Source organism: Brienomyrus brachyistius, chromosome 6, assembly GCF_023856365.1.
Source record: "Brienomyrus brachyistius isolate T26 chromosome 6, BBRACH_0.4, whole genome shotgun sequence".
Lineage (NCBI taxonomy): Eukaryota > Metazoa > Chordata > Actinopteri > Osteoglossiformes > Mormyridae > Brienomyrus > Brienomyrus brachyistius.
Window position 1 is genome coordinate 29193365 of NC_064538.1, and position 13345 is coordinate 29206709.

The window sequence follows — 13345 nt, forward strand, 5'->3', positions numbered from 1 at the left end:
CTGATTGGGAGGAACAGTCTGTGTGACCTGATCTTCTGCCCTGTACTGTGCTTCAGTGCTAAGCCCAGTTTGTCCATAACAAACACCATGTTCGAGCATAAGGGTCTTCATAAGTACAGCTGGTACCAGAACACCGTAGGGCGCAGCTTGATGGTTTTGTATCATTAGATCTGTGATCATATGTCTTAGATGCTCAGGTGAAGAGAGGAGCTGAGCTGTCAACTGATCATCAGCTGGAGGTGAGTTGTATCAGATGGTGGGGGAAAATATCACACAGACCTGGTAAATGTATAGTGAGGGTATGCTGGGAGAGTTTGACAAAGACCCCTGTCTAGAAGATCTTCAACTTACACCTCCAGCAGAACTTGTTTTGCATTCCGAGGGAGGCTGGAGACATTGAGCCTGAATGGGCAATGTTCCGTGCCTCCATTGCTGAGGCAGCTGTGCAGAACTGTGGTCATACGATTGTTGGTGCTTGTCGTGGCAGCAACCCCTGACCCTGCTGGTGAACACAAGCAGTAAAGCGAGCTGTGACCCTAAAGAAGGAGGACTTCTCAGCTTGGTTGGCTTGTTGGACTCCAGAGTCAGCTGACATGTACTGGCAAGCTTTGGCAGTTGCAGAAACAAAAACAGGTGTTGGAGGAGTTGGGTGAGGCCATAGAAAATAGCTTGCAGTCAGCCTAGCAGAGATTCTGACAAACTGTGAAGCGACTGAGGAGGGGAAAGCAGGGTTCTGCTATTTACAGCAGGGATGCAGTACTGTTGACCTCAACTGGGAATATAGTCAGATAGTGGAAGGAGTACTTTTGGGACCTCCTGTATCCTACTAAGACGCCTTCAAAGGAGGAAGTAAATTTGGAGGAGTCAGAGAAGGACTCGCCTATCACTAGGACTGCGGTCAAAAAACTCTTCAGTGGTAAGGTTCCAGAGGTAGATGAGACTCGCCTTGAGTTCCTAAAGACTCTTGATGTTGGGCTGTCTTAGCTGATATGACTCTTCAAAACTGCATGGAGGCTGAGGACAGTACCACCGGATTGGCAAGCTAGGGTAATAATCTTAATTGTTATGTTCCAACTCCAGGGAATCAGATTATGTGGTCCTGTAGGCTTCATCAAACTGTGACTGGGGCAGGTTGCAGCCAAGTGTGAAGCAACTGGTATGAGGATCAAGACCTCCAAGTCTGAAGTCATGCTTCACAACCATAATAGGGTAGATTCTCTCCCCCCCCCCGGTTGGGGAGGAGCAACTGCCTCAGGCTAAGGAGTTCAAGTATCTCAGGACCTTGTTCCCGAGTGATGAAAGAATGAAGCGGCAGACTGACTACAGGATTAGTGCAGCGTCAGCAGTAATGTGGATGTTATGCCATTCTGTTGTCGTAAAGAGATACCTGATCCAAAACGGGGAGTTTATACATGTACTGGTCAGTCTATGTTCCTACCATCACCTATGGTCACAAGCACTGGGTTGTAGCCAAAAGAATGAGATAACGGATACCAGCAGCGGAAATACGTTTTCTTAGCAGGGTGTCTGCTTGGGTGAGGAGCCCAAGGCATCCACCTGGATGCCTCTCTGAAAGGTGCTTCAGACATGTCCACCAGGGTGGAGACCCCAGGGCAGACCCAAGACAGGATGGAGAGATTATATCTCTAAGCTGGCCTGGAAGGGCCGGAATATTCCCCCAGAGGAGCGGAAGGAGATGGCTGGAGAGATGGAGGGTCAGACTGCTGCCCCTGTAACAGGGAGCTGAATAAGCAGTGGATAGATGTTTAAGATCTCACTTTATTAATTTATTGCTTGTATTAACCTTAAATTTTGTTACCTGTAAGTAAGAATTTCAATACGTCAAAACAATAATCACCACACACCCATTATTAGGTCTCAGCATAATCTATAACTATCAGTGAACAATAATATGTGACACCACAAATATGAACACATCCAGTATAAATCACCTTACCTAGGAGTCAATGTACACTTGGCTGTATAAAAGGATCCGTTACATTTTTACAATACACGTTAATAAGTTATAGTAATGATTTTGGATGATATAGACGACAATAATACAATTAGTAATATAACATCACATAGTACACATTTTGAGGTGCTTTTGTTTTTTTGTGTGTGTGTTCGCATAGGCTATATCATAAGATATAACTGAATACAGAAGACTCATTTTGGTAAAAAGAAAATAAAAGGAGAAGTTTCTATTTTTACACAGCGTTATTCGAATTATAAATACGGTGTATACAGACTTTGGTCACTGGCGGTATGATTCATCTTGGTAGTAAATCAGAAAAGGGGAAGTTGACAATGCGATTCAAACACGATTTTGTCGTTTTTCTATATAAATATATTTTAAGGCACGCAGCATTCCTACGCTGCTCATAAGCTAATGATTGATTCTTTTGTAAGCGGAACCCGTTTTCTGGAGCGTTCTGACCTTCGCGAAGCACTTGGATGTTAATGACGCGGAACGCTGACAGGTCCTGACACTATACACAGTTATATTAGTTTAGGGCCATTTCTACGCCGTGGACGGAACCGCCTGGGACATCGGATATCTGCAGAAGGTAAACGCCGAGAAATACAGCATGCAGACTTTGGAGAGATGTATACTCCTTCAGGCGCGTTGTTTTAAATTAACACGTTTTATGGTGGTCGCTATTCAGATATCCGTGGCTGTCTATTTTGTAGGATCGTTGCAGTCAAAAAACGTTAAGAACTAGATGGCGTATACTGTACGTTTTGGGTTTTTCCCACACATCATGATCATCATTATTATTAATAGTAATAATAATAATAATAATATTGTTGTTGTTGTTGCCCATATATCGAGACTGCAGTTTCCCCAGTGGACTGAAAAGTAATTTGTCTGATTCGATCAAGGGTCTTGCGGTCTTCCAAGATTCATATCTAGCAAAATAATACACCTACACGCACATACGCCTCACATGTAGCTAAGCCGATTTGCGCAGTTGTTTTAAGGCTATAAGTGAGCAACCGTCTTGCTTCGGTGTGTTAAATGCTGGACTATAGCCGGCCGGTTCACAAGGTCAGCTCCTCGTTTAAGCTAGTGAAAGGTGCTAGTCAGCAAAGTACCTTATGGCCTGAACAAACACTGATACAAAGATAAGATATGCTGAGCTGTTCCTGAAAATATACAGCATAAGAGAAAATATAAAAAGGATCCGTCTGGTATTTAATTCCATCAAAATTAAGAAATTGGCCTTTGAAAATCTAAGACTCGTAATGTTTACAGTCTATTTAAAACTATGGTGTAATATAAGTTGCAGGTTGCATGACAAGCAAATAGACTGTTTAACGGTATTTAAGGAGTGCAGTGAAGACAGAAAATGCTATTGTTTTGGATGTTCTGAGATTACCCTGGGAATCATATGAATTGTATGACTATGACTGTTTGTTGGACATATTTCAGAGGAGATTACATTTTTGATAGCTGGAGTAAAACATTTTAATAAATTGCAGATGTTATTAGTTCTTAGGTCGTAACTGTGAAAAAAATCTGTGATTTTCAAGTTAAGACATTAGTTACTATTGTACCCGTCATTCATGGTTATATAATACATGTAATCTCATAAAGTCTATATGAAAATTGTAGAGCATGTTTAACATGTTAATAACTGTGTAGTGAAATTGCTGAATTTTTTTCTCTTGATTACAAGATTAGCAGCTTCGTTTACAAAATGTTGTAGGTGTGTTGGTTTTCTCTGTCATAAACCAGTACATCCAGTTTCGCAGGGTCGTTTCTGCCCCTCTGAAGGGTATCAGATGCACTTGAGAGTTTCACGTTCATTCAAGAACATTAGTCCACTCATTACTGACTAATCACTAGGATAAAGTCTTGTCTTTTTTAGGGATCTTCCACTGTGATTTCTGGTTGGAAATGGAATGGACCGATAAGATGGCTCACTGTGAAGAGGTAAGTTAATTTTTTGATTGATTTTTTACTTTAGACTAGACTTAGGACAAGTTGAATATTTTTACACATCTAAACCTTATAACGTGTAAATGGATCTGGAAAATTCATCTGGAAAATTCATTCACCAAATCAACCCTATCAGATCAACCCTAAAAACAGTTTGATGCAATGAACACTGGATTTTAGAAGACAAGGTTTTTAGTTCCACCAAGGCAATAGCAGTGATCTCACAAGGTCTAACTGTCCCATGAGATCAGCCTCTGTAAATTTCCCATGACACTTGTATTCTCTAGATGGCCACAGAATGCAAAACTTATATCTTGAGGCTGTGAGCAGATGATCAAACAAGGTATATGTCACGACCAGCGGGTGAACAGGAAGAGGGGAATCAGGATCCAAGCAATGGAGATTCGAGAATGAGGGGTTTATTAGGCAAAACAGGCAGACAAGGCACAACACGGTCGAGACGTCCATGACAGAACTGGGGATACATACTCTGACGTGGACTTAAATGCTCAGGACTTAATGAAACAACAAGAAACAGCTGGTAACATCGGGATTTCACATGAGGGTAATGAGGGTGGCGTGGGACATGGAAGGATTAAATGATCGGGCGTGACAGTATACTCTTCCCTTTTGTCACTGTTGCCTATACTTTTATGTTTTCCAGCCCCGGTCACCCTCTCCTAATGATGTCAACCTGGGACCTACGGCCAACCCCCAGTGAGTAATTCTCAGGCATGACTCTAACAGTGAAGCTAGGGGTAATGTAGAAAAATAACACTGAAGAGAAACACTTTTATTTAAGAAATTTTCCAACTTTATAGTGTTATTCACCTACAGCTGACCATTTAGAGAAGTTTTATAGTCTAATTACCTGCTTCAAACTATGGCTGTCGCTATTGATTATATCAATAACTGAGTAATCTACCGATTCATCTGACGATTCATTTTTATATAATATAATATAATATAATATAATATAATATAATATAATATAATATAATATAATATAATATAAACATTGCAATTGGAATGAGGCAGGATTTACAAATGCAGATTTGTTTAAAAATATAGAGTGGTCTCTTAATTTTTTCCTCCATTGCATATTTCATTCAACATCTATCATTGTTACTTGCAATATATTAATTTGCAATATACTTTGAAAAAAATACATATTTTTTTTATTTATTTAGCGCCAGACCTACAGACTTTGATTTCTTATCAGTGATTGGGAAAGGAACATTTGGGAAGGTACGTATAGGAATATACAGTATATGTCCTTTGGTTTACAATCATAATTAAATAGTTAATTCCAAGGATTGCTTGGATTGAGGAATAAATTATATGTTTTACTAAATAACAAATGTTATAGTTTAATACTGCAAACTGTCAACTTTGTGTATGACAGCTGAAAAGCACATATTCAGGTTAAATTAAGTTTGTGTCAATTTAAGATGAAGAAAAATCTCACAGAAGGTTAAGGATCCATAGTGCACTAGGACTAGTTACCAGCCAGATACCCTTTGTAACAATGTCTTTGTCTGCCCCAGGTGCTACTGGCCAAACTGAAATCAGACAATAAATTTTACGCAGTAAAGGTCTTGCAGAAGAAAGTCATACTAAAGAAAAAAGAGGTTGGTTAATGTGTAAATGGTAGCCGTACTTACACTTCCATATCCATTACTGCCCCATATCGTCCTCACTTGTATGTCATATCGGACAAAAGCATCTGCTAAATTTTTTGAATAATTGGGAATACCTTGTCTTTGTTTGAGGTCCCTTAACATGCAAGTCACCGATTTTACTTTGCTAAAATGAGAATGAATATAATTATAGAGTCACAGGACAAAGACGAGCGCATTGTGCTTTTCTCTGTCTAGTCTCTAGATGATAGAATTGGCCCTTGTTTTCTGCCCTGCTGCAGTGACAGCTATGCTTTCCTGTCACATCCCATTCTTTTGTCCCAGCTATATAATCAGCAGTTTGTGTCCCTCAGCAAAAGAACATCATGGCAGAGAGGAATGTGCTGCTCAAAAGCCTGAAGCATCCCTTTTTGGTGGGACTCCACTATTCCTTTCAGACCCCTGAGAAGCTCTACTTTGTACTGGACTATGTCAATGGAGGAGAGGTAGTGCCCTGGGCTGCCGAGGGGTTGCATTCCACATAATCGGATGTTGAAGGGTAGAGTCTGGCTCTAGATGCATAGTTCAAATGGTATTGGACATATCTTTGGAGGTGTTAAGTCGCTACTGACCTTTCTTTTCTTCAGCTGTTCTTCCACCTGCAGCGGGAACGATGCTTCTTGGAGCCACGTGCCCGATTCTATGCTGCTGAAGTGGCAAGTGCCATTGGATACCTCCATTCCCTCCATATAATTTACAGGTCAATAGCATCTCCTCTACTGCAATTATACCCTCAACCTGTGTCTTCTCCTTACTTACTGTGAGACTTGTTTTTTCTCCCAGAGATTTGAAGCCAGAGAATATCCTGTTAGACTCTGAGGTAAGAGGTAATAGTACCAATATTAAATTAACATGCTATTGTATTCCACAAATGGGGAATACATGTGATTTTTTTTAAAACTATGCAAAAAAATGGTATGAGTGAAGAACTAGAACTGATCGATTTTTGAGACAAAACTGAAGCAGCGCAGCAAAAGAAGGAAAAGGTGGCTACAGAAGACACTTGATTTTATGAATGCAGTAACTCTGAAAGTATTTTATAGATCATTTTCAATCTTTGCAAACACATTCAATGGATGAAAATGAGTGAAAATCACCACGTAGTGATAGCGAAGAGAAGACCAGTGTGAGACACTCATTCTTCATACTGTGATAACTCAAAAAACATTTGACTGATCTTTTCCAAAATTAGCAGACATATTGAATGGTTGCAATTTACCGCTTACTGATGAACAGGGAAGAACATTTGATCTTGTGGACACGGCAACTCAAAAAGCATTTGTCAAACTTTTTTCAAACTTTGCAGATGCATTTTATGGGGCAAGAACTGGAATTGATCAAATAACATTAAAACTGAAGGAGTGCTGCATATTAATAACAAAGAAAAGGGCGGCCTCAGACACTTATTCCGTTAGCATGATATCTCCAAAAGTATTTGACGGATTTTTTGCAAACTGAGCAAATACATTGTATAGGTGAAGATTTGGACTTGATCAAATTTTGAGAGCAGCTGCATGAAAATTGAAGCAATGCCGCATTGTGGTAGGAAAGGGAAAGGTGACTTCAGAAGGCATTTGACACTGTGAACATCACAATTCAAAAAAAGTATCTGATAGTCTTATGACCTAATTACCACTTCAGAAACATTTGGTTGAAGATCTACACTTAATTTCATTTTGAGACAAATCAGTTTGAGACAATTTGAAGCAGCGTTAGGTGGCAGCAGTAAAGGAAAGGGGGGCTGCAAAGGCTTGATTTTGTGGACACAATAAATCTCAGTGAAAAATAGGTGAAATGGGGGTTGTGAGAGGAGTGGGGATTAGATGGGACAGGGGTAATGGGGCTGTCCAGAGAATACATCATTGTTGTTCTGACAGCATCTAGCTGTTAACATGGGTTATATCTTCGGATACCATACCTCAAAAAAGCAACATTTTTACTAGCTAGTTATATGTGTGACTAACACTATAACTTCTGCATTCTGCTTTAGGGCCATGTTGTTTTGACAGACTTTGGTCTTTGCAAGGAAGGAATGGAGCCAGAGTTCACCACATCCACATTCTGTGGAACACCAGAGGTCAGAGAGACTGAAGGAAGCCCCTTCTTAGCCACCGCCATGCTACGTCTACATTAACACCGACCCCTTCTCACCATTGCAGTACTTAGCTCCAGAGGTGCTCAGGAAACAGCCCTATGACCGCATGGTGGACTGGTGGTGCCTCGGTGCTGTTCTATATGAAATGCTCTTTGGCTTGGTAAGGCTTGTGAAAATAGACTGTAGAGGCAGGAATGACAGAAGGGCTCAGAGTCAGAGTGAAATAAAATAGACGAGTACCATGAATGGTCTTTTAAGAACGAGTTTTTACGTGTTGCTACCAGTGTATAATGAGGAATTGTTGTGATAAGAGAGGAATTGTTGTGATAATTGTTTGTTGGTTCTTGGTTGTGTACCTATGGTCCCCAGCCCCCATTCTACAGTCGCGATGTAGCTGAAATGTACGATGGGATCTTACACAAACCCTTACACCTGCCTGGTGGGAAAACCATGGCAGCCTGTGATGTACTGCAGGGGCTGCTGCAGAAAGACCAACATCACCGCCTAGGAGCTATTGCTGACTTTGTGAGTAGCTTTGTGTGTTTCACCCTCTCAGATAAAAACAATACTGTACAGTCACAGATACTTGCATGGAAACTCCATGTACAGTCACAGATGTGGGTGTTGAAATTGCATAGCTTTGAAATAACTTCAACTTCACTATATGTTTCATGGGTAGAGAATTGCACAAAATTGTCACAGTGTGCTCTCTGTCTAGGGACACTACCAAGTTATGTACAATAAATGAATGAATTTTCACTAATTAATCAATTAATAATTTAATCAGATGTAAACAATCGACATAGAAAATACAATAATTATTTTGTGTAATTGAAAACTAGCTAGCAATTGTAAGTCCACCTAGGTCAAGATTAGACTCTAATACAGCTTTTATATATTTTTTTGCTGAATCCTGTTCTCTAAATATAAATAAACAAACAAAATACAAGACTTATGGCATTTTTAGTGTTCTGATTGAATTCACAAATGTTTATAAATATTGAGAATTCTCTTGAGGGGACGTCTTCCTATCTAAATGGGGACCGTCCATTCATTTCTATGGGAAAAACCCTAATCCCAGTCCTGACACGCTTAACCCCTACCCAACCCTAACCTTAACCATAAGCAACCAACCAAAATACCAGACTTTTGGCATTTTTACTTTTTTGGTTACATTCACAGATTTTTATAAAATTGAGGTTATCCAAATGGGGACCTCAAAAGATGTCCACAAACGTAAGGAAGTTTCAGGTTTTACCGCACTTTGGGGACATTTTGGTCCCCAAATATGATCTATGCAAACCCACACACACACACACACACACACACACACACAAAATATGCATGCATACACATGTTCTTATATCTTTGCAGGGATTGTCCATGTATTTCTATGGGCATAACCCTAATCCCAGCTATGACAACCTTAAACCCAAAACAACGCTGATCTTAACCATAAGTAACCAAACATAATACAACAATTTTGACATTTTTCGTTTTTTTTGATTGCAGTCACAGATTTTTATAAAACTGAGTTTCCCCTTTTAGGGACCAGAAAAGTGTATCCCTGGACCGCCCCATCAGCCCCCTCCCATCTAATCCCTACTCCTCTCACAACCCCCATTTCGCATATATATAATATACAAAGTAAACTTGTTTTTTCCAGCTTGAAGTGAAGTACCATGTGTTCTTCTCTCCCATAAACTGGGATGACCTGTACCATAAGAGAATTACCCCTCCATACAACCCAAAAGTGGTAAGTTAATCTGTCATCCAAGGGCAGCATTCTGTTATCTGGTATGATCTCTCTTTGAGATGTTTATTCCTCCTGCTGCTCCAGAAAGGGCCCGCTGACATGCAGCACATCGATCCAGAGTTCACAACAGAGACTGTGCCTGGGTCAGTGGGCCGCACCCCCGAGCCGTCCTCTTGCCTTGGAACCAGCAGTTCCAGTGCCTTCAAAGGTTTCTCTTATGTGCCCAGCGATGAGAACTTCCTGTAACAGTAATGGAGAGTTCAGTGCGGCTGCTTCTGAACTCTTCTCTGCTAGATCTTGTACTTAATGTTGTAATCAATCTCTGACATATCTCTCTGGTATGGAACCTGTATGAAAAACAAAAAGAAACTGCAGTAACTGAGAGGATGTCACTGCCTTGTGCAGTGTATTTCCTGTCATCATCTTGAAGAATCTGTAAGACTCTTCTGCTATCTTTAGTGGTGAGAATTCATATCCATATTTCATAAATAAGCATTCCAATTATTTATATATCAACCTGATTGGGAAATTAAGGAGCAGGCAGTTTGAGAAAGGTGCCTAAACCAATGTAATGCTTCTGCTTATCAATGACAACTGCCAGACTGTTCTTGTTGGAAGACTAATGAACAATCCACAATACAGATCCACTTGAAATGGGCATTTCTCATCAATGTTAACCAACTAGAGCACTTTTTCCCATTGTACGGCTATGATTTATAGTTTTGTAGATTTCCTATAAATTGTATATAAAGGTACATTTTGTCCATATTATTTAATTATTTTCATTTACTAAACATATATAGTTACAGCACAGATATGTTATTTTTTTCTTAGAATGAGAATTAGGTGCTAAATTGTTGGATATATATGTGTATAAATATATTCTAACCAAACTGTTCATTTGAATGTTTTAATGATAGAATTTGTAATAACTTTGCTAATTTTTTCTGTTTTCATATAAAGCCAAGTCCCTAAAAACTAAAATCTGTTTTATAGTTCTATTTAATTAAAACATATATGAAATTGTCCAAAAACCTTGTATTGTATAACTGGTTGAAAGATGCATAAGAAGTAGCTGATATTTTTTCTGATTTAATGACTAAAGAATAAAGCATTAACACAGAGTCTGAACAGATACAGTATCTCACAAAAGTGAGTACACCCCTCACATTTTTGTAAATATTTTATTACATCTTTTCAAGGGACAACGCTAAAGATATGAAACTCTGATAGAATGTAAAGTAATCAGTGTACAGCTTGTATAATGGTGTAAAGTTGATGTCCCCTCAAAATAACTCAACACACAGCCATTAATGTCTGAACTGCTGGCAACAAAAGTGAGTACACCCCTAAATGAAAATGCCCAAATTGTGCCAAATTAGCCCTTTTCCCTTCCCGTTGTCATGTCACTCGTTAGTGTTACAAGGTCTCAGGTGTCCTTGGGGAGCAGGTGTGTTAAATTTGGTGTTATCGCTCTCACACTCTCATACTGGTCACTAGACGTTTAACATGGCACCTCATGGCAAAGAATTCTCTGAGGATCTGAAAGAAAGACTTATTGCTCTACACAAAGATGGCCCAGGCTATAAGAAGATTGCTAACACCCTGAAACTTAGCTGCAACACGGTGGCTAAGACCATACAGCGGTTTAAAAGGACAGGTTCCACTCAGAACAGGCCCCGCCATGGTAGACCAAAGAAGTTGAGTGCACGTGCTCAGCGTCATGTCCAGAGGTTGGCTTTTGAAAATAGACGTGTGAGTGCTGCCAGCATTGCTGCAGAGGTTGAAGGGATGGGGAGCCAGCCTGTCAGTGCTCAAACCATATGCCGCACACTGCATTGAATTGGTCTGCATGGCTGTCGTCCCAGAAGAAAGCCTCTTCTAAAGATGGTGCACAAGAAAGCCCACAAACAGTTTGCTGAAGACAAGCAGACTAAGGACCTGGAATACTGGAACCACATCCTGTGGTCTGATGAGACCAAGATAAACTTATTTGGTTCAGATGGTTGAGGAGAAAACTTATTGATAGGAGTCTACAGAAGATAGCCAGGAAGATGCTCAATGCTATTGTGGGGGCCAGTGTTGGAGGGGGAAGAGCTCTTTACATAAAGACTAAAGAGGTGGTGGTGAGCCCACAGGACAGAGAAAAACTATGTGTCTCTGCGTACTTTAACTGCAATATTGATCTTGTTTAATATATGGCTGGCTGCACATTAATCCATAGCCTAAGCTACAATTTAATGAACAGTTTCTGGTTTTGCTGCGGCCCTGTGTGGCAACTAGAAAGATGCAAGATACCTTGTATAAAATTTACCCCTTTAGGGGACATTTTCATATACAAATATATCTATGACAAAAACACTGTTATCGCATCTATGCAGCAGTGAAGCATCATCATAAAGCAAGTTTGCTTTGATCTGTCAAAACAGCAATATGCATGGGATTATGGTTATTCAGTGGTGTCATGATAATTTATCATCCAACCAGTGACAACAGATGTCTCAGATTAATGAGCCCAGCTGGCTTGTAGAGAGAGATGAGACTAAAAAACATTCTGATTACCAAATTGCATAGTTTCTTGGTTATTGTAAAGTTTAGAATCTTTTCAGTTTTCGTTTCATTTCAGTTCTTTGATTTTTCATTAAAAACTTGATAATTGCCCATCTCTTCCCACCCATGCTGGCTGTATTATATAATCAGTCAGTGTTTGTGTGTTTTTATGTTTTCTATACATTATGTGTATGATAGAATGTAGTTTATACTGATCCATAAATTAAGGATTTTGACTGGAATTCTCTATAATAACTAAAAACTCTGGTAACACTTTACTTGAGGGGGCACAAGTAACGGCATGTGTCCAGTGCTATTGTACAAGAATGTCAGTCTAAATCTTTTCAGAAATGATTCAACTATCTACCATCTGGGGATAAGTGAATTGGTGTATTATTGACATAAATGGTAAACGAGACCAGCCGGGAGGATGTCTTCCAACTTCAGGAGGAACAGACTTCGCTTATTTTAGGTGACTTTAGCCGTGTTTTTCTGTAAAATCAGTACAATGGCAAACTTGTCTGTGGGTATCCTAAACCCCACAGAAGCCAAACCATTTGCTCAAAATATTTCTACATTAGGTTATGACCGAAATAACAACAACAACAACTGTGCTGGATTCTGGTGGTCGAGGACTGAAACTGGGGAATCCCGCTCCATATCGTTCTGACCCATCTGGAAAACACAAACATCTATGCCAGAATCCTCTTCATTGACTTCAGGTTGGCTTTTAATACAACTATACAGCTGCTGGAGAAGCTGAGGCTGCTGGACACACACTTGGACAATAACATCCGCAACCCGATCCTTGACTTCCTGTCGCTGAGGCAGCAGACAGTGAGGGTTGGCAACTACATATCAAAAGCCACCTCAGTGAGTGCAGGCTCACCACATGGCTGAACAGCTTCTTCCCCAGGCTTCCCCAGACTCCCACACATCCAGTGCCGCCTCACAAGCACATACATTTCTCTCACATCTCTTCAATCTCCCCCTCCCACCACTGGACACCTTGACCCTGGAAAATTTAACACTGGACACTTTGCAGACTGTTCTTTTTGAATATATTTATTTCACCTATTTAAATATTCTTTAAATAATTTATACTCCTCTTGTTATTGGTTATTGGGCATTTGTCTGTTTTTCTATAATGATCTGCTCAGTCTGGAGGGTACCATATTGTCTTTTTATGAAAATACACAACAAAAGTAAATCTCATCTTAAAAACATCTTGTTTTTCGTTCTTTTCTGCCATTCAGATTAGTTTGGTGAGCTTTGTATCGGTTAAAAGGTTGTGTCAACATGGGTTTTTGGTGCCCCAG

At 39.9% G+C, this 13345-nt stretch overlaps 1 protein-coding gene across 2 annotated transcripts; it reads left to right on the forward strand.

Moving 5' to 3' along the window:
• The first annotated feature begins 2443 nt into the window (after positions 1–2443).
• On the forward strand, positions 2444–10607 carry sgk2a (serum/glucocorticoid regulated kinase 2a). 2 transcript variants are annotated; one of them, XM_049016292.1, is made up of 13 exons: positions 2444–2570; positions 3876–3940; positions 4611–4663; positions 5137–5194; positions 5494–5577; positions 5940–6071; positions 6213–6325; positions 6409–6445; positions 7616–7702; positions 7785–7880; positions 8090–8245; positions 9387–9476; positions 9561–10607. In XM_049016292.1, the coding sequence occupies exons 2-13, from the start codon at positions 3905–3907 to the stop codon at positions 9720–9722; spliced, it is 1104 nt and encodes a 367-aa protein (XP_048872249.1). In that variant the 5' UTR covers positions 2444–2570; positions 3876–3904; the 3' UTR covers positions 9723–10607. The 2 variants fall into 2 exon arrangements, with proteins under 2 accessions (XP_048872249.1, XP_048872250.1); XM_049016293.1 differs by having other exon boundaries at positions 6024–6071.
• Positions 10608–13345: the final 2738 nt, after the last annotated feature.